This window comes from Palaemon carinicauda, chromosome 41 (assembly GCF_036898095.1).
Source record: "Palaemon carinicauda isolate YSFRI2023 chromosome 41, ASM3689809v2, whole genome shotgun sequence".
Classification (NCBI taxonomy): domain Eukaryota; kingdom Metazoa; phylum Arthropoda; class Malacostraca; order Decapoda; family Palaemonidae; genus Palaemon; species Palaemon carinicauda.
This window is the reverse complement of record NC_090765.1, coordinates 44,295,309-44,317,242: the sequence shown is the minus strand read 5'-3', so window position 1 is coordinate 44,317,242 and position 21,934 is coordinate 44,295,309. Positions and strand designations below refer to the sequence as shown.

The window sequence follows — 21,934 nt, the reverse complement described above, 5'->3', positions numbered from 1 at the left end:
TTATCACTGGTACGTGCGAAGCACTTGCAGGAAAACCCCTGGTTAAATACCAGCCAGTTGGTTTGGATTTCCACCCTCCTAATGGGTGAATCAATCCCTATAAACAGCAAAAGGGTTTGTATAAAGTGTTGTAACAAATGGAAAATTTGAAAGAAATTTGTATTTTTCCCAACGATACAAACCTGCAGCTATTTATACAAATTGGCCTGGCTGTAATAAAAAGTGATGAGATAGCACAAGTGTGTGTGTGTTTGTTTTACCCATCGCCCCTGCTAACTAGCAGTAGGGTTGTTACACCTCGCTAAAATTCTTATGGCTAATCTTTTAGCTTCGCCGAAAGTAGAATCCCTATGAATAGCGACAGGTTTGTATCGTTAGGAAAAATACAACTTACTTTCAAATTTGTCCTTTTAGCCTTAAGGTGAGTGGCTTTTCATTTAAATTTTTCCTATGCAGATACAAACCCTTCATTATTTGTAAGGGGTTATTCGTAAGTCACTTTGTTACAACCATAAAAAAGGTACATATCTGGCAACCATGCATTGTTACCAGCTGTACCTCCACTCTAGGTGAGTGCATGCCATTGACCATTCTTTTTCTGGTTTCTGTTTTGGATGGTTCTCCCATGCTACGATCACAACTCCATGCTGTGCTTCACTGTGTATATTGCCTTTAAGGGCGATCTTGGGGAATTTTATTGGGTTGTGTTAAGGTAGATCCGCATTTGTTATATCGAAAATATTATGGTAAGCGTTGTTTTTTCTTCATCCTGTCAATTTTGTAGGGAGTGGCTGCCCTCCAATAGAGGTTATCATGGCTTTCCCCAGGGAGGGCAGGTGTTTACCCTTCCGGACTTGGCCCCCCCTCATATTATTGTATAGGGACTTATTGCTGGAAGTGAAAGTGTCCCAGATACTTGACAAAGGGGCCATAGAGGGGGTCTTTTACAGATCCCAAGCTTCTTCAGCAACCTCTATTTTGGTAGAGAAGTTTTTGGGAGACTAGAGACTGTTATAGACCTCTCCTACCTGAAACAATTTGGGCTTCAAATAAAGTTCAAGAAGGAGACCCTGGGTGCCGTTCTTCACGCTATTGGAAAGCCTGACTTCATGTTTACCATAGACCTGAAAGACACATACTTTCAGATTTCATATTCATCTCAGATCCAGGAAGTATCTCTAATTTCCTTTCAGAGACAAGATCTACCACTTCAAGGTGCTGTGCTTTGGTCTGTCCACAGCCCCTCAAGTTTATTTGAATCTTCTCCTTAGTCTCTGCATGGGGTCATGCTATGGTTACAGTATCAGGCTGCTGAGATCTCTGGATGACTGGCTTTGCTTAGCAGAATGAAGATCGTGGCTTCTTCATAAAGGGAATCTCCTCAACTTTTGCAGGGAGTTGGGGATCCAGTTGAACCTCAAAATCCAGTCTTGTCCCTCAGCAATGCCTTCGGTACCTAGGCATGGACATATGTTTGATCCAAACCAAAGTATTTCCATCTTTAGGCAGGGTTCAGAAGTTCAGACAAGTGGCAGCCCCCTTTCTTGAAAGGGAATCTCTCCCATCTCACTCTTGGCAGAGACTCTTGTGACATCTCTCCTCACTAGAGTATTTGGTTCCTTTCAGAAGGATGCACTTTGCTTATTGCAGTGAGCTCTAAAGAGCCAGTGGTTGCAAACCTCAGACCCTCCTTCATCCTTAGTGGAGGTCTTCAAGAAGTGAGAACAGATCTTTTGTGGTGGTTGACTGAAGAGAACTAGTTAGCTGAGACCCGACTACAAGTCTCACCACCAAATTTTTTCTTATTACAGATGCCTCTTGCTGAGGGTAGGGAGCTCATCTTCGGAAAGAGCAGATTCCTGGGATATGGTCACAAGAAGACAAGACCTCCCACATCAATTATCTATCAACAAAAGTGGCATATCTAACATTACTCCACTTTTTAGAGATGCTCAAAGGCCACCCTGTAGTGTTAATGAGCAACAGCTTTACAGGAGTGACCTACATCATCAAGCAAGGAGGCTCAGTATCCCACCTGCCATGCTATCTCATGGGGGAATACATCATTGGGCCCAAATTAATTCAGTTTTTCTTTCAGCCACTTTATTCCATGAAAGAGGAGTGTAATGACAATCTGGGCCAACTGGGGAAAACAGTTGGTTCAGCGGTTAAAGGCTGTTGCTATTCTTTGAGGCAGGTCTTTAAACTTAAGGGAATCGACCTCACTTCCCCGTGGGAACTTTCAGCTCTCATTTGAAACTTTGAGCAGACCTGCCCTCCTCAGGAACTAAAACCCCTAACTTGGAGTATGATCAAGGTCTTACAGTCCCTTACAAACCCTTAAATAAGTCCTCAGATTGAGATCTTACCTTGAAGACTTTTTGCCTCTTAGCCTTAGCATTGGCGAAAAGAGTAAGTGAGCTGTATGGCTTGTCTTACTCGATATTACACTCCTTAGGGGTGGAAAGTTTTGTTCTTATGTTCCTGAGTTTGTGGCAAAGACCTAAATCCTTTCTATTAACAATAACAGATTTGACCCTTTCACCATCTTTGCTATCAAAAAGGTAACTGATTATCTTGAAAATCTGTAACTCTGTCCTGTAATGGTGGTCCGGTGATACCTTAAAAAGCTGCTTTGGTTTGCCCCCAAAATTTCTAACCTGTACCTGAGTACAGGCTGCACCAAGAAAAAGATATCTAAGAACACTATCTCTTTCTGGTTGCAATAAGTTATCCTTAGAGCTTTTAAACCTCAGAGAAAGTGCCACCAGGGTCCTTCCCTAGAGTTCATGATATCCGTGGTGTTGCTGCAACCTTAGTGCTCCACAAAATCATTCAATAGTTCCAGTCTTTAGTGTTGGGATCTGTGAGAGTTAGACTACCTTTACAGCACACTATCTAAAGGACTATTCCCATAGATTACTTAACACTTTTTCTATAGATCCTATCATTGCTGCTTAGCAAATAATCAGTTATTTTCGGCATAAGTGGTGTGAAAGCGGTATGAACGATTTTTTTACTTCCTTCTTCAACCATCCCTCACTTGGAAGTAACTTTATTGAAGAAGCCCTTGTGCCAGTAAGGGTAACGTTCATGTTTGAGACATTTTGTTGACATATTCTGTTTTATTGGTTCATACTAAAATATTTATTCTTGTCAGGTCTTTGACTTGTTAGTTGAGGCTGACATTCTGACCTTGCCTCATGATCCAGTTTACCGCAAAGCTATTTTAAAGTTGTACAAGCCCTTAATTTTTTCAGGAATTAGTTATGGGTGTGAAATGTACTCCTCAGCCACCCCAAGCTGATTAAAGATTTCAGATTTTATACACCATACAAGTATTAGATTGACTACAGGTGGTTTTAGAGCTTCTCTTATCCTAAGCCTCCTTATTGACACTAGAGAATTACCTGTAGACCTTTAATGAAGGTCTTCTATTGTTCAGTATTGGTTTAGGTTACAAAGACTTCCTGATCCATCAGCCTTTCAGACTGCAAACCTTGTAAGGTATTGGAAACATTTTGAGTCACGGAAAATCTTATGAACCTTATTGTTTCTGGTAAGACAATCGATAAAGTGCTCCCATTTAGGATATCATTAACCCCACCATGGAAAAACCAGAGATATCTTTCTGTAAATATTTTATTGCTATAAAAAAGAGCATGACTGACTTAAAACCCTGGTCTGTTTTTATGGAACATTGTTGAAAACATAGAGAATCAACTTTTATATTTGCTGATGGCTCCAAATCTGATGCTGATGTTGGATTTGGAGTGTATAGCGGTGCCTTTAATTGTAGAGGTGCACTTTCCCTAGTATCTTCTATATTTACTGTTCTACTATAGGACATACTAATTGCTATTTATTGTGTATATGCTATTCCCTTATTTAGGGTTTATAATATAATTTGCCATCTGTTGAATAATACTCTTGCAATTGTTATCGAAATACTTTCCTCTGCCGTAATTCTAGTGTATTAGAAGGCTTTATTTTAGAAGAAGCCAGGCTTTATTGATTATAGAGGGAATGATGACTGTTACCACTCCAACCTTTGTATTTACTAGACTATATACAGGTTTTTGTCGACTAAACATTATCTTAAAGTATCCTGGTTTGGTTATGAAGATTGGTGGGCTGTAGACCCAAAATGGCTGGCCCATGATATAGTTAATTTTGAGTTCAGTAAATTCATTACTCTCTTATCAACAAGTGTATTAGGGTTTTAATTTGATGACCGATTTCAAATCAATCAAATGTATCATTTGGATCAAGAAGTATTATTTAGAGACTCCATTATTTAAAATAGTTTTACTAAGCAATCTGGTGTCCTGTATTTCAAACTGTATTTTGAGGTGATAATTTGGAAGTAATCTATACTGGGTTAGTAAATCTTAACTCTGGTATATTGCTTTTATTTAAAATTATCCTATCTCTTTCCTTTACTGGTGTCCCACCTCCAGCAGAATTTGGTTCAAAGAAATAAATGGAATTCTAATAATAGATTGTTCCAACACGGTTACTTACCTAGAACTACCTTCTTAGGAGTTACTGGTTAACTCTACCTAACCGACCAGCTTTTTGTATAGTTTACCCTCTTCCCGTTTTCTACGGGGACAACCTCTGGCAGTGTGGTATGTGCCCTGAGGCGACCCGGGGTCGGGCAGCGTGCTAGCTCAGGTCGAATAGCCAGTAAGTTTCTGGTCGCGACGTGATCAACATCTCGCTGCGCTCTCTCTTACCTTGTGCGACCCTTTGTGTCCCCCAATCCTTTGTGATTACCGCGTGTTGCCCACGTGTTTCCATTTCACTTTCCCTTTACATCCTTGTGTCTCTTGGTGTGTTAGCTTTGCGTTATGGAGCATCCTCGTTGTTGGCCTGGGCCTATGGCTGGGAAGTCTTGCGGAGCTTTCCTTTCCAAGCCTGAGGTTGATCCCCACTCCTTGTGCTCCACGTGTAGGGGGAAAGTGTGTTCCCCTACCTCTACGTGCCCGGAGTGTGCTAATTGGACTGAGATCCAGTGGGTGCTCTTCGGGACGAAGAAGAAGAAGGCAGCTAAGAAGTCTCCTAAGGATTCCAGCATATCTTCGCCTGTGGTTTCGCCAGATGTCTCGGCAGACCGTAGCGCCTGTCCTTCTTCCCCTACCCAGCGTAGGGGACGTGGTAAGGCCCATTGCCCTTCCCCAAGAGTCTGATATTCCTGTGGGGGAAGTGTCCAGTGTGGGGCAGGCATGTGTACTGCGGAAGTGTGGGTAGGAGGCGAGGGCCTGGTGCCCGCAGGTCCCGTCTCCTCGGAAGATCCTATGTGGGATAGACCGAGTGTAGATACTTCCCCTGCCTCGTGGCGTGTTTCAGGTGCGTCAACCGCCGAGGGAGACACGGAAAAAAGTAGTTCGTCGTCTTCGGACCCCACCACGTGGGTGGCCCCTAGGACTCCCTTCAGGTCTCCCGTTAGAGGAGAAGAGGATGTGGAGCAATGGCTCTGTAAAGGGCTCGCGCGGTCCCCTCCGGCTCGCGCGGTCCCCTCCGGCTCCCTCGGCTACGCTACACACCCCCCCCCCCCCCCCCCCCCCCCCCCGTGTTTCTGCAGCCTCCCACACCTGAGAAACGACGAGAATTTCCCCCTGTAGTCTTGGACGTGTCGGGGGGTCGGAGAGCTTCGTCCTCATCCTCGTCATCGTCGTCGTCATCGGACTCCTCTTCTTCTTCGTCGTCAGAGGACGAGGACAGGAACCTTAGCAAGAGGAAGAGGGAGAAATCCCGCAAGAAGAAGAAGTCTCGTTCCCGCTCGAGGCATGGTTAGAAAAGGTCGAAGTCCTCTAAAAAGAAAGCGAAGAGGAGTAAGTCCAAGGACTGGGTGAATTTCACAGTGCCCCGGAGCGAGCTGTTTAGGTTTACCACAGCCGCGGCCGCTTCCGGGTGGCTCCCTAGAGCCTCGCCTTCTGTGTCTCATCCTCCTATCTCCTCCTTCAGACCAGCCGCCCGGCAAGAGGGGTCGAACCGGGACCCCCGTGTAATGTCTAACCCAACGGTAGCCTCCGCCCCTTCTTCCCTTAAGAAGGATATAAGGAGTATGAAGGAAGGCTTAGCGTCGACCACGGGCACCTTGGAGGCCTTCCTTAAGTACCAAGGGCGCCCGTCGGTCCGCATGGATCCCCCATCCACGGAGCCCCCCCCCCCCGTGAAACAAGGTACTCCCATGACGGATGCCTTCGTCCCCACGGGGCAGCCCATACCACTGGCAGGCTCGTCGGGCGTTGGTACTCCCATGACGGATGCCTTCATCCCCACGGGGCAGCCCATACCACTGGCAGGCTCGTCGGGCGTTGCTTTTCCCACCGTCACGACGTACCCCCGTAAGGAGGAACTGGTGACGGAAGACATGGTTGAAGGAGGGGAGTGCTCGACATCTCCTCCTACCGTAAGGTTCTGGCCCTAATTCGGAGGCATCACCGTTTGGATGAACCCAAGCCCTCAGCTGCAAAGGCCGTACTATCCGGACTGTCCAGGATGATCGACAGCCCGGTCCAACAAAAGCCCTCTTTGTCTCTCCCTCTCGCTCAAGACGTGAAGTTGGGGATGGAGCAGATAGATGAGTACTCAGCAGGACTGGCAGAGGCCCCCAGAAGCCAGAGTTCCTCCAAGCTTCTTCCGGGCCTGAAATCCCAGAAACGTTTTTACGTTCCCGAAGGGCATCGCGGCGGTCCCCGTGCGGTAGAAGCAGCGGTGACTGCGCTGAACCAGGGAGCCTCGGAAGACAGGGCCTCCACTGCCCCCGTGTGCTTTTCCCCGTCGGAAGCCTCTATGATGGATAACATGGCACAGGACCTGGTCTACGTGTCCTCCTGGTTAGATTGGTGGTCTTGCGCTTTGGTGGGGTTTTAGGCATCCCACGACCTCTCCCTCCCAGACAATCAGGCCATGCTAAGGGATCATGTTAGTTCTGGAGGCAAGGCTTTTAAGTTTTTATCATCCCAGTCTCTGTCGGTGGCTACGAACTGGGTCCTGAGGAAAAGGGATACGGTACTGAGCAAACTGGTGCGGAAGTTGCCGGACAGAGAAGCGAGGAGGCTGAGGAATTCCTCCGTGTGGGGGAATGACATTTTCCCCATCAATTTGGTGGAAAATACAATGGAGAAGGTGAGGAAGGTGAGAGAAACGGATCCTAGGCCCCCCCCTATGAGGAAGTCCACGTTTAGAAGAGCCTCAACGGACGTCCCTCACTCCTCATAGGCCACACCTTTGCTGCCCCGAAGAGAACCACCTTCAGCTCCTTGGCTTCAAGCCTCGCAGCAGCCCACCCGTAGGGCCACCGCAGGCCCTCAGTCAGCCTACAGACCCTCCTACGGTAACGCTAGGAGAGGTAGATCTGGCCGCTCCTCCAGAAGAAGGTAGGAAGAGAGGCCCCCTACTCCTTCAGGAGCCCCTAGTAGGGGGATGCCTCAGACATTTTTGGCAAGCATGGCGGGATCTCGGTGCGGATCCCTGGACGGTGACGGTCCTGAAAGAGGGCTACAGACTCCCTTTCCTAGAAGAGCCTCAACCTCTCATCCCAGACCATCGGGCCGAGTGGCTGGTTCCAAAGGACCCCTTGAAGAGGAAGTAGCATCAATGATCGACAAGGGAGCTCTGGAGACAGTGGAGAACCCCGGCCCGGGTTTCTTCAGCAGGCTCTTCCTTGTGGAGAAATCGACAGGAGGGTGGAGGCCGGTCATAGATCTCTCAGCCCTCAACTAGTTCGTCTTAAAGACGGACTTCAAAATGGATACCCCCAAGACAGTGCTAGCAGCCTTGAGGGAGGGGGATTTCCTCATGTCTCTCGACCTCAAGGATGCCTATTTTCAAATCCCCGTGCACCCCTCCAGCAGTAAGTTCCTCAGAATCAAGTGGGAGTCCAGTGTCCTGCAGTTCAAAACCCTGTGCTTCAGCCTCTCGACGGCCCCGCAAGTGTTCACGAGAGTGTTCGCCACGATCTCGGCATGGGCACACGAGAAAGGCATACGTCTACTCAGGTACCTGGACGACTGGTTGCTTCTTTCTGCCTCAAGAGAACAACTGAAGGAGCAAGGCGTTATGCTGCTCGACCTCTGCAGGGTGTTAGGGATCACGGTCAACCTAGGGAAGTCCCAACTAGTCCCCAGCACCAGAATGACTTACTTGGGGATGGTCCTGGACACCCAGTTAGCAAGGGCCTTCCCCTCAGAGGAGAGGTTTGCCAACCTAGAACGTATCCTTCAACCCTTCCTGACGGGACAACCCAGGAGGGCCAAGGACTGGCAGAAGTTACTGGGTCATCTGGTTTCGCTGGAAAAATTAGTACCGCAAGGGAGACTCAGGCTCCGCCCGGTACAGTGGAATCTGAAGGAGTCGTGGACCCAAGGCAAGGAGCCCCACAAAATAGTCCTAGTCCTCCTGAAGACGAGAGAGACCCTTCTTTGGTGGAACATCAGGTCGAACACAGAGAAGGGAATGCCCTTCGCCCCCGATCCCCCGGAGATTCTGTTGTTCACGGACGCATCGAAGGAGGGTTGGGAGCACACCTGCTAGGAAAATCGACAAAAGGGCAGTGGTCCAGCGAGGAAGCGTCTCTCCATATAAACATCCTGGAGATGATAGCGGTTCTGAGGGCGTGTCGACAGTTCGTACACTTCCTGCGAGGAAACACTGTGGCGTTAATGTGCGACAACGCCACAGTAGTGGCGTATGTAAAGAAACAGGGAGGCATGAAGTCAAGGGTCCTGTGCGCCCTAGCCACGGAACTGTTAGAGTGGGCTACAGAAGAAGGGATAGAACTGACGGCAAGGTTCATTCCAGGAAAGAGGAACGTGATGGCCGACGGCCTCAGCAGGGCGGGTCAAGTGATAGGTTCGGAGTGGACCTACACTCGGAGGTAGCTCGAGCAGTCATCCTAATGTGGGGCTCCCCAGTGATAGACTTATTCACCACACGTCTGAATGCCCAACTCCCCGTGTTCTGTTCTCCAATCCCAGACCCGTCAGCAGCGTTCGAGGACGCCTTCCAACATCCCTGGGACGGTCTCGATGTGTACACCTTCCCTCCCTTCAGTTTGATCAGGCAAGTGTCGAACAGAGTGAGAGTGTCGTCCAACCCGTCGATGACTTTGTTAGCGCCCTGGTGGCCGGAGAGAGACTGGTTCGCAGACCTAAAAGAATTAGCTCTTCGTCCTCCTTGGCCGCTTCCGAACAGGCCAGACCTCCTGCGTCAACCTCACTTTCACAGGTGGCACGAAAACCCTCGATCCCTCCGCCTTCACGCGTGGAGGTTATCGAGAAGCTCCTGAAGAAAGAAGGATACTCATCGAGAACCGCGGCAAGGATGTCGGGTTATCTACGGCGTTCCTCGGCGGTAGCTCTACCAGGCAAAGTGGGCAGTCTTCCTGAAGTGGTGTGCGTCCAAGAACATCAGGCCCTTAGGGGCGTTGATCCAAGACATTGCAGACTTTCTGGTGTACCTGAGAGACGACGTGGGTTTGTCCATTCCGGCCATCAAAGGAGTTCGAGCAGCCCTAGGTCAAGTCTTCCTCCTTAGAGGCATTGACTTGGGAGCCTCAAGGCACATCTCTATGCTCATCCGCAGTTTTGAACAATCATGTTCCCCCCCAGGAGGTACGGGTTCTGCAGTGGAACCTAGCCAGAGTTCTCAAAGTTCTGTCAGAGCCGCCCTTCGAACCTCTCAGGGACGTACTAGACAGAGAACTCACCCTTAAAACAGCTTTTCTTTTAGCCCTGGCCTTGGCTAAAAGAGTTAGCGAGTTACACGGCCTCTCTTACGAGGTCTCACACTCCAAAGGGTGGAGAGAAGTTGCCTTTAAGTTCGTCCCTAGCTTTGTGGCGAAGGCGCAGAACCCAGCGTGTTGGGATCCTCGGTTTGATGGTTTTTCGGTTCCAGCCATCCCTCGCTCCGACAACCCGAAGGATCTACTCTTATGTCCCGTGAGAACAGTAAGAAAATACCTGGTGAGGACTGCAAAATTCTGCCCTCAGATCAAAATTTTATTTATCTCAACAGGCCGGGTGAAGAAACCGGTCTCGAAGAACTCTATCTCTTTCTGGCTACGACAGGTGATAAGGAGGGCCTACGAGGCTTCTGGGACTCCTCTCCCAGGAAAACAAAGGCCACTAGATATTAGAGGTCTGAGCACCTCACTGGCTTTCGAGAAAAACATGGCTGTGGGTAAGATCCTGAAGGCTGGGACCTGGTCTAGACAGTCCACCTTCACGGAACACTTATCTCAAAGATTGTACGAGAAAATCCTTGGACAGGTTTTCCATTGGCCCAATCATTTCGACCCTTCAAGAGATCTAAGGTCATAGCCCCAGGGTAACCGGGGGTGTTAATGCCAAGAGACACTAGTTCCTTCCTTAACCTTACCCCCCCTTTCCTTCCTTCATGGACCGTCCGGGCCAGGAAGATGTTGAAAAGACCTTAGTCACTTAAAGGAACACCCTTCAAGAGGACATGTATCGGAGTTGGTTTTGAAAAGGTAAGCCATTTAGACACTAAGTGAGTTTTTTTGGATAGTTTCCCCTACTTTTCGTGCAGTTTTCTAGTGGTCTTGGAACCAAGACCTCCTTAGAGGTTCCCCCTCTCGCGTGCCTCCCCGTCAAATTCTGATCCCTGCAGGACACTCCCACCTCCTAAAGTGTAAGTCTCCTAAGAAGGTAGTTCTAGGTAAGTAACCGTGTTGGAACAAATCACAAATTTTTAAGTAATTTGTATTTTTCCTAACATACTTACCTAGAACTACCTTCGGGTTATGGCCCACCCATCCTTCCCCGAGAACCTGCAGGATCGAGTAATACCTGTAAGGTAGATTTAACCAGTAACTCCTAAGAAGGTAGTTCTAGGTAAGTATGTTAGGAAAAATACAAATTACTCAAAAAATTTGTGATATTTCTTATTTTTTGTACTCTCCTTATGTTCATATATAAGCCCACTCCTCCCCCGCTAACTTGTATCAAGTTGATAGTGATCATTAGATTAAACATCTAGAGAAGCAGCAAGAATATGAACATTCAGGTGAGTATAGAAATGAGAAATTTTATATTCAATTACATTTGTTTGAAAATTTTCATTTTTTATAAAAGGTAGTGAAATTTAATTTCCTTCCTGTTTATTTGTTTCGTATTGATCTCTTGAAAATTAACTTCCGCCACGAATTTCTTTTTGCTGACTTTTTCAAGAAATATGTACTGTATTTGGTAAGTTTTATATTTTGAGTAATTTTAGCAGTATGTTATAGGATTATAGCCATAATGTTATGAAAAATTTACTGGTTTAAAGCCACATAGTTGGAGTCTAGTATTTCTTGCTAAATAAAAGAGTTCAAATTATCTATTCCAGTGAAGAAACTATAAATAAGTTATTGGATTTGTTACTTCACGAAGAACGAAGTGAATCGTCCCTTTCCCATGTCATAAATGTGCTTCTTACGCTCTTGTCGCCTAAATCCAGCCTACAGCTTATAAATTGCCAGCCAGCTTCACAGCAGCAACAACAGCAGCAGCAGGGGTAATACTGTAATTTTTGAGTATCATTAGATATTGTATGTCCAATTATTTGTTCCAAACTTGAAGTATGTTACAGTTAATTGTTGTAAGTAATTAGTTGGTGTAAATATTGATCCTTAAAGATTGAATCTGAGACCAATCTCATTATAACATAAGGTTGATAGGGAAGTACATTCAGGGCCACACTCAAATGATATTAGGTTGATTATAAAAGCTCCACTATACGCATGGCATAGTGCTTATTTTCAATAAATATATTGTACATTTAATAAGATTTAGCAACAAAAATATTTAAAAACAAGAAATTCAGTAAAGAAATAGAAAAGAATATGATGTAGATATAAGTATGCGACAAAATTTATTTTAAGACAAGAAGTTAACTAGATCAAAAGATGTTTACGTTTACAAAAAAATTACACAAATGCCCAACAATTTCAATGTTCTTGGCAGTAAATAACGGACCTACGGTTACACAAGATAAAGATGAAAATTTAGCCAAAGAAAACTATTTACTAAAATAGAAGTGTAAAAGTTTAACCCTTGCATTCTCTCCCTATTACATAATTTACCACTCAAGCTCCTGGCTCTTTTATGGGATATTATACATAGCTCAACACAAAAACTATTAACACTAGGAATTGAAAGTATTTCATCATAAAAAGTCTAATGGGGTTCACAGATAAAACTAAAACCAAATAGTTTAGATTTTTTAATATTTACTACTGTTGAGAGTTGTCCCATGCAAGTTTTCCAGGCCGCAACATTAAAGGGGTATGGTAAAGCATGTACTGTCATGATAATTTAAACTGGGCAATGACCAACAATCTAGGGTTGAGAACAATTGCCTGACAGTACACTATAGGCATAGTAGATAAGCTCTGTACTCAATATTGTTTTGACAATTACTCTCTACTGTTTCAAGGTTGCAGCAGTCCACTTCTGTTGAGTCTAGTGATAGTGATTCAAGTGAAGGACGGAAAAACGTAGTTGCCAGAACAATTGCCAAGAGACTACCCAGTCTTCATAATATTCTTGTTCACCCTCCTAAGGTATTGTACACTTCTTTTTTTAGCTGTTTTAAATGTTTCATTGAAATTTATAGTTATTTCATTAATGTCTATTCCCTTTTCTGTATAAGAATTATTATTAGTATGCTGTTGTATGAAAACCAGTTCATAAGGAAGGAATTTAGTAATAAATGTGCACTGTATGTCTAGTTAGCAGTCATAAAGGTATATTATGCTTTACGCTTGATCTTGTTTTTATTGATACTCATTGATATTTATGATGTGAATGCCTATTTTTGGGGGCTATGTTAGACTTAATGGTTTTATATGCCATTTTTAGATTTTCTTTTTTGTAGCAGTAAATACAGTTAAGAATAATATTTGGAATGATAATGGCCTGTTAAAAAACCTCTTGGATTTATATTGATCTCTTTCTTATGTGTTCTTAGCTTCTTATCACTTTTATTGATATGCATTATTACTGTACATTGTTGATGGCCATAGCATGGTGTTGATATTTTGATCTGTTGAGAGTCCAATGCTGATGATCCTGTTCTAAGTTTCCTATTTTTGTTATAATGGAAGATGTCATGCTCAAGCACTGTCAGAGGGAGAGGTAATTTACCCGCACAGGTCAATGCAATCCTAGTTTTAAGGAAAGCATCTCCTCTCTAGTAAGAATGGCTTCCAAATGGAACAGTTTCTGTTGATAAGCCACGGATAGGGTTGTTGACACTAATAATATATGGATTACTTTTAGTCCACCTTTTCAATATTTATGAACTTTCTGCTGATAATCTAAGTGTCTTGAACATTGATAGTGACTTACTTATTATATTGATATAATTACATGGTTTCTCCCCAGTATCAGTGGGACCAAGATACCCCCAGACAAAATTGTGATACAATAGTTAAAACAATAAAGAATAAAAATCAAATTGGTCAATGGTTTTGATATACGGTGGTTAGTTTGGAAAATAGATTTGTAAATGAATTAAGAGATTGGGTAATAATATATTAAAGTAATGGGTATGTTTCCCTCTGTGTGTTGGTTAGCTAAAAATGTTCTTGAAATGGAAGAGTATCGGTAGCATACAAGGTGTCTGAAGAAGAAGAGAAATCTCAAATTTAAAAGTAAATTGCAATACAAAATTAGAAGATCAAACAGCTAAATGTTAGTAATAATTTTGTATTGACAAACAATAGAAAAAGGAAACGCAAAAAAAAAGTCATTAAAAGAAGATATTTCTTATAGCAAACCCAATAAAGTTTTCAATTGTTACCAGAAACCCTTTTTTGTATCCATATCCACAGATTAAGACATTAACCCTCTCATGGTCATAAGTGTGACAAAATCGTTGTTAGGCTTTTGACTTTTGGTCAAGAGCAAAATTTATACACCTGCAGAGTAATTTTTTTTCTGCACTTCTGTTTCTGTACATGTTTTTGACTACACCCAGCATCTGCCCTCATTCAGATGCAAATCTTGTTTTCCCTGGATGATGTTGCAATTTTTAGCAAATATTTCCTTTGTTGATGGACTGGTGCACTTGAGTTTACACAACTGGGCGACTCTAAAGTGCATCATCAGATCCCCTGAGGGTTAAATTGTTAATGTCTTTGTATGACAAAAGCTTTTTGGAAAACAAAATGATTGATCATGCATATCTACTAGGAGTAATTTATTTTAAATCAACTAAAGAAAAATCTTTATTTCATTAGTTCACAATATACTTTTATAACATACTGTACATTTCTCTTCTCTTGCAGAAAGGACTTTTGTTAACAGCTTATGGCCAGGAGGTAGAACCTCTTGGTAGCACACGTCTTCAGGTTGTGACACTAGTAGCTGCCTTAGTAGCTGCTAATGACCCCATTGTCCACAATGCCCTTTATGAACTTAATACCATTGATCACCTTTTAGTAAGTCCTCACCTTTTTTAAGCAGTTTTGTAATGGTATCCATAGTATTATTTTTTCAACATAGAAATGGTTTTAGATTTATATTTATATTTTTTAAGAATTTGAAGTATGAAAGGCATTATTTTTTAAAACTTGCCATGGTTAGGTCTTTTGGATGAAGCTTCCACAGAAGTTAGCTATGTTTATAAAAGAAGAAATAACCAAACAGAACAAAAGAGGTTAGAGCATTGGGCTATTATTTTCTATGGCTGATAAGTTGATCCTAATCTGTAGTTAACCCAATTGTGATTGGCTATCGTTGCCATCCTTGACTTTCAAAATAATTGAAGGGGTCCTTCTAACCTTAGAGGTTTGACCTGTTCAAGGCAGAAGAATAAATGTGGCTACATGTAAGGATTTATTCTAACAATTAATAGATATACATTAAGTAGTGGAAGTGGTATAGGTTACCACTGTTACTTAATTATTATCAAAATTATCTTACCTTCATGCAATTTTTTATTTAATTTTAATTGGTGATCAAACCCATATTTACGTAGTGACTATTTTACTAAAAACATTCTAAACCTGCTTGGAAAATCAGAAAATATGAATATATCACACTATAGTTGATACTAACAAGTATATTATATTAGAGTTATGGAAATTGTAGTATTTAAAATCTGGATTTAATTTTTTCATCATGAAATTTGGGCTTGAATATATGGGTAGATAATTTAATCTTGGGCTCAAGATAAAAAGAAGAAAGACAGGGAATAATAGAACAAAATATGCAGTAGAAGAGGAAATATCAACGGAAGGAGAAAGGATTAATGAGGTAGTATCATCCAAGTATTTGGGAACTATGATCTCTAATACAGTTTATAGAACTGGAGTTTAATGAAAGATTGAAAAAAGCAAATCAGACAACGGTTAGGTTAAGTAAAATTTGGAAATCAAATTACCTAAAGTTACATGTAAATGCTATATATCACTTTAGTGAGATTTGTGTTACAGTATGGACAGGAGTCATGTTAGGGCAATGAAACAATAAGTAAATTTGAGAACAAAGCCCTCAGAAGAATATTAGGAGTTAAATGGCAAGAAAGGATCAGAAATGAAATTATAAAAGAGATTACTCAAGTGTCATGTGGAGGAGATCATAGTGAGGGGTAGATGGAGATGATTTGGGTATGCTCTCCATATTCCCCATGAGAGATTGGTTCACCAAATGATTAACTGGTCTCCACAAGGCACTAGAAGAAGAATTGGAAGGCTCAGGCCTATATGGGCGAGGACTATGAAGAGTAAAGTAAATGATGAATGGAGAAGTATTAAATTAAAAGTTAGAGATAAAGACAGTTGGTGGAATCTAAGTGAGGCCTTTTGCGTCAACAGGGGTAGGAGGAGATGATGTGTGTAAAGAAATCAAGTTTATGTGGGTCCTTATTGGTATTGAAACATATATAGTTGACATGAAATACTTATATCTAATGTTGGAAGAGAAATTATCATCAATAACTTTATATTTTAATATTTCTTTATTCCATGTGGCTAATGATTAAAAAAAAGTGGGTGAATTAAAATGTAGTTATAAGTTTGCAATAGTAGACTGTAATTAGTTTCAATGGGAATTACAATGTTTGGTTTATACATTCTATCAAGATTGGTATATTTAATGTTTCATGTTGTACATCAATGTGTTTTAATGATATTAACAACGATCGTTTTATTAACTTTAATTGTTACATAGGTATGTTAATTTATATCCTTTGTTTTCAGGATTTGTTTTTCAAGTATAGTTTGAATAATTTTCTACACACACAAGTGGAGATGTGCCTCATTGCCATTTTAACCAAAGCTCCCATTGCTTCCACGCCACCCAGTGATACAGAACACCACCTACTAACGCAGCTCTTTACAGAAGGACGAATCATCGATAGAATACTCTCTGCTTATGAAGACACGAATGAATCATCTGAGTGAGATATTTAACATTTTTGTATTGTGGAAGTTTAGCTTATTGTTTTCTTAGATTATTTATCTTTCTTACATAATCTAATTGTTATTTGAATAAAAACTAACAAGGATTATCATTCAGGAATTAATCTGCAGATTTTGTTCCCCTCAGTTGCTTTGGTGAGTAAAGATTTTACTGAAATTTTCAAGAAATTGTATTATATTCTATTCTGTAGGGGAAGAAAAGCTAGTTTAAGGTCTTTAGTTTAATTTTTGTAAATATCTTGCACAAAATTCAATATCTTTATTAGTTTTATTGGCTATGTTCCATTGGTCTCAGATTAGCAGTGTTAGAATAATAGAAAAATATGATAATGGAAGAACCTTTTTTCACTTACTATTTTATTGAAATATAACTCCTGTCCGATTAGTTGAGGTTGCATTTACTTAGAGAGTACAGTAGACTCTTCTCAAAATTCAAGTTTCCATCCAAGAATGAAGTTATGAAACAGGTGTAACCATTGTTTTTTTCAGATGCAAGACTCATAATGTGAAAGGTTACATGGGACATCTTAGACAAATAGCCAATACTATTGTTCAGCAAGCTGAATTTGGACCCAATGAACATCGCATCAAACAATTGATACAGGCAAGTCTTCTGAACTCTCAGTTCAGTACATGATTGAATTACATAAGTTATAAGCCTCAGAATTAATGTGCTGTTTACTGTACATTCATTTTTCTTGGTTACCCATTATATATCGTTCCTTCTTTCTCTTCTAGTTTACAGAGAATAATAAATGAATCTGTTTCAGTTCAATCATTACAATCAGGAATTCAGTAAGGAGTTTATATAGCTTTAGAGATTTAATAAATGAAATGAGAAAACTTTTGAAATTACCAACAAATTTGAAAATGATTGTAATGTTAGCCACGAGGATAAGTCTTATGGAATTAGTTTGATAGTATCTGGAAAAGAAAATATGTATTCTTTAAACTATTTTCATGAGAGGTATTTTTCTTTTATTTTTGTATAATATGTGTTATGCTTATGAATGTACTTATGGTTTTCACGTTTTTATGATATAACCAAGAATTCTAATAAGAATAGATAATATTTTAGGTACCTCTGTACGTAATGACAATTCATTGAAAAGGTTAATTTTCATGAGAGGTATTTTTTCATGAGAGGTATTTTTCTTTCATTTTTGTATAAAGCGTGTTATGCTTATGAATGTGCATATGGTTTTCACGTTTTTATAGTATAACCAAGAATTTTAATGAGAATAGATAATATTTTAGGTACCTCTGTACGTAATGACAATTCCCTGAAAAGGTTAATTTTCATGAGAAGTATTTTTCTTTTATTTTTGTATGATGCGTGCTATGCTTAGGAATGTACGTGTAGTTTTCACTGTTTTATAATATAACCAAGAATTCTAATGAGAATAGATATTTTAGGAAGCTCTGTACTAATGACAATTCCCTGAAAAGGTTAATGACCTTTGATTCTGGTAATGATACTTCTCAGTCAAATATGAATTCCAGTTTAATGAATGAACCACTACTTTGAGATGTTTAGGAGTAACAATTAAAAACACCACTAGACCTATCTTGGTTACTTTTCATATTTTTATGTTCAGTATTTCAAAGAATTACCGTAGCTGATGTGTGTAAGGAACATGAAATTATAATTAAAGCAGATGAATGTTCTTCATTCTTCTTTTAGAGGGTAGTCTACTTGCCAAGTGTAAGTTTAAAGAAGAATTGCAACTATATTTAAAGAGGTAAAGAGATATCCAAGCAATTATAATAGTGATTTGTTCCAACTCAATACAAACCTTACACTATTTATTAGGGATTATCTTTTGGCAAAGCTGAAGACTAGTCTTCAAGACTTTAACCGAGGTGGTAACTACCCAACCTGCTAGTTAGGGGGTGGGGTTAGTGGGTGTTATCAGCTGCCCCTCTCACTCACACTAGTGAATCCGAGCCACTTTTTCTTTTGGCTTTGAGGAGAACAAATGTGTCTACTCTGTGCTCCCTCAGAAGACTTAACCATTGATTGTTTTTGCAGATTATTTTCCTTTTCAGGTCTGCGTGTTCCTTCATCTGCATCCTCGTGTACTTGTCCAGGGCTTGATGGCTGGGTCTTGCGGTACCTTCATGTCCTCGGTCGAGACCGACCCCCGTTCGTTGTGTGCGACCTGCAGAGGATACCGCACCATTGTGACCAGGGCAACACCTGTGAAGAGTGTAGGGAGTGGTCTGCCTCCCAGTGGGAGAAATTTGGGTGTTGGCACAAGTAGTCCAGGAGGGATTCTTCACCTTTGGGGTCTTCCTCATGGGCAAAGAAACCTCGGACATCTTCCTTGACTCCCTGGTCTCTTCCCGAAGCTCCTTTTCATTCAGTCTCTAACAAGGGGTGTTCGAGTAGGAGCATAGATGAACTAACGCCAGGGCAACCTGTGGGTTCTGGAGACGTTGCTGCTTCCCCTAGAGAAGCAATTTTGCCCCTCCCCTCGGGCGAGTCCTCACTTTCTGATGTATTGCAGATTTGGCTGTCGCTGGGTGTTGTTGGGCCTCCTTCCAAGGACGTTATGGTAGAACTTATGCAGTGTGGGTAACACAGTGTTCCTTCTCCTGTGTCCTCCAAAGTAGAAGGCCTTTCTCTAGCTGGTGCAGTGATTGATGCTCTTGCTGTCTGCGAGACACACACCTTCCATTCTCCGTCTTTTACTAGTCCTAAGCGCCGACGAGACCAGCTTGCCCGCTCGCCTCCCCAATGCTGACCTTTTGCTGACGAAGAAGTCCCACGCCATCCTTGGATCTCTTTATCTCGAGGGACAATAATCCTCTTTGCGCTACCAGACGTGATCCCTCGTCCTCCGTCAGGCACTGATCCAGTTCCTAAGACCGACAATCTTATCGCCATTATCCTGCTTGTGATCACCACTCCTCTCATGATTATTTGCGAGCTCATGCTCGTCACGTAACATCTTGTGATTCTCGTTTGCCTGCTGGAAGGTCAACCTCTGCTCGCCGCTCTCCAGTTTGCGATCACTCGTCACTTCTCGATCGCCGCTCCCCAGTGTGCTCCTCTCTAGCTCATCGTTTGTCAGCACGCAGCCCTGCAGCTCGCCGTACGAACATCTCATCCTCCAACTAGACGGTCTCCTTCCAGATGATGCTTGCCAGTGGGCCACTCTCCATCTTGTTGTGCTCCAGCTCACTACTCGCCATATATCCACTCGTCAGCACAACGCTTTCCTGCTCGCAGACCCCCAGCTCTCCACTTGCCATCGTATCACTCGCCGATCGCCTGTTTGTCGATCTCCATCGTGTGATCGTCATTCTCCAACTCGTCGTAGATCTCCGGGACCTACCCTTCATTCTCCAGCGTGCTCACCATCTACTGAGCGTGTGAATCTGATGTTTCCACTCGTGATTCCCATTCTTCCGCATGCACTTCATGCGCTCCCGCAAGCGATCAATGTCCTGCACCCCGACAAACCAGGTATGAGCCCTCCAGAGAAGTGGCAGCAGTGTTGGAGCAGCCTACACCTCACCAGCAAGAGGCAGTTGGCCGGTTCCCTTCCGCGAAGGGTTCATGGAACCTCCAAATAAGTTTACTGGGGTTCCCATCACCCAAATCACCCCAAGATCACCCCAGGATAACTTGTATAGATTGAGCAAGATAAGCAACCCTCTCCTGCTCAGTTCCAGGTATCGAGAGAGCGTTCCCCATGAAAGCGATCTCGCCAACAGGCCTCCCCAAGGACACTCCTGACCTTTCGTCCATAGGGAAACCACCGACTTGGTTCGACACCTTGATCAAGGCTGTTAGGGAGTCTGTGCCCCCAACACAACCATCTAAGCAGAAGTCGGCTATGGGTTCAACCCCCATGATCCCCTAGAAAAGTTGATATCCTTCTCCTTTTTTACTTTTCAAACGGATCCCAGAAGGAAACCTGTCTCTTGCAGGGCCCCAGAACGTCACATTTTTGTCTCGCCCCTAAGGAGAGTCCCCGTGGAGCTGCAATTGGGGGTCCCGAAATTCAGCAAGTCTTCTCTTGACTGCAAAACAGAAGATAAGCAACCCTCTCCTGCTCAGTTCCAGGTATCGAGAGAGCGTTCCCCATGAAAGCGATCTCGCCAACAGGCCTCCTCAAGGACACTCCTGACCTTTCGTCCATAGGGAAACCACCGACTTGGTTCGACACCTTGATCAAGGCTGTTAGGGAGTCTGTGCCCCCAACACAACCATCTAAGCAGAAGTCGGCTATGGGTTCAACCCCCATGATCCCCTAGAAAAGTTGATGTCCTTCTCCTTTTCTACTTTTCAAACGGATCCCAGAAGGAAACCTGTCTCTTGCAGGGCCCCAGAACGTCACATTTTTGTCTCGCCCCTAAGGAGAGTCCCCGTGGAGCTGCAATTGGGGGTCCCGAAATTCAGCAAGTCTTCTCTTGACTGCAAAACAGAAGAGGAGGATGACGAAGCTAACTCCTCCTCATGCCGATCTTCACCATCCTCGTTTAAGCAGAGGTCAAGGATCTCTCTAGTGCTATATTTCAGAACCTCTCCTATAGAAGTATTGCCACTGGAGCTCCTTCCCATCTCCAGACCAACACCGGAAAACAAGGAATCTCCTGCAAGAGAGGTTGAGACTTCCACGGGACAACAGGAACTTTCCAGACTTTCTCTGCTGGAGGAGTACCTGCCGTATCGCAGAGAGTCTAAGGACACCAAGACGGTTGCCAAGAACTCTAAGGCATTTGGAGCCCTCCTGACAGAGGCAGCTAAAAGATCTTTCTCTGTGGCATTAAAATCAGCAAGGGACGTTCCCTCTGTTGATGACCTCAACCCACCACATGCTCCTGTGGGTGGTGGATTGTATCGTTGGGAAAAATACAAATCACTATCAAATTTGTCATTTTATTTTGTAGTTGTTTACCTTGAAACTTTTATTTACTTTTGTTGTTCTTAATAAGATTTTTTCATTTTTGTCTTTCTAGGATCTTCCTGGAGGCAAAGCAACTCAGTGGGATGATTTTGTTTCCAATACTTTAGCAGAAGTAAATAGAAAGAATGAAATCACTCCTCTTCCGGTAAGACAGATGGGTGGTTTTCCTTTGATTTTTTATTCAGGTTTTTAGATTTAAAGGTGCACTTGTAGACACTGTTTTGTGGACTCAAACTGTATCCATTATGTTAGTAAAAATCAGGCATTCTAGAATTATATAGTCATGAAAAACATGGAGAGTCAGTGTGTGTGTGTTTGCTCATTACATTTCAAATTAGTATAATCACTGGATATATTGTATCTTAGTCTTATATAAATAAATATACTGTATACTTTTACTGGATTTGAAGGGATAGTTATATCAGCATGGATGGTTTTCATTGATGTGTGTTAGAAGTGTCAGGTACACTATTAAACTTAGGCGCTATGCCAGTGCAGCTGAATAAATGTTATTGGACTGAAATATTGGAGTTATTGGAACATTTTGCTTGTCCACTGAGTAGTGTCTAAACTT

At 42.7% G+C, this 21,934-nt stretch overlaps 1 protein-coding gene across 13 annotated transcripts in view; it reads left to right on the top strand.

The window, feature by feature from the left end:
• fmt (phosphatase 6 regulatory subunit 1-like protein fmt) overlaps positions 1 to 21,934 on the top strand; it is a 228,552-nt gene that overhangs the window by 75,752 nt on the left and 130,866 nt on the right. For all 13 annotated transcript variants that reach the window (XM_068364570.1, XM_068364580.1, XM_068364575.1 and 10 more), the window contains exons 8-13: positions 11,362 to 11,529; positions 12,451 to 12,577; positions 14,306 to 14,458; positions 16,220 to 16,419; positions 16,931 to 17,045; positions 21,413 to 21,505. In XM_068364570.1, the coding sequence (XP_068220671.1) occupies positions 11,362 to 11,529; positions 12,451 to 12,577; positions 14,306 to 14,458; positions 16,220 to 16,419; positions 16,931 to 17,045; positions 21,413 to 21,505 (856 nt within the window). The remainder of the gene's footprint in view (positions 1 to 11,361; positions 11,530 to 12,450; positions 12,578 to 14,305; positions 14,459 to 16,219; positions 16,420 to 16,930; positions 17,046 to 21,412; positions 21,506 to 21,934) is intronic.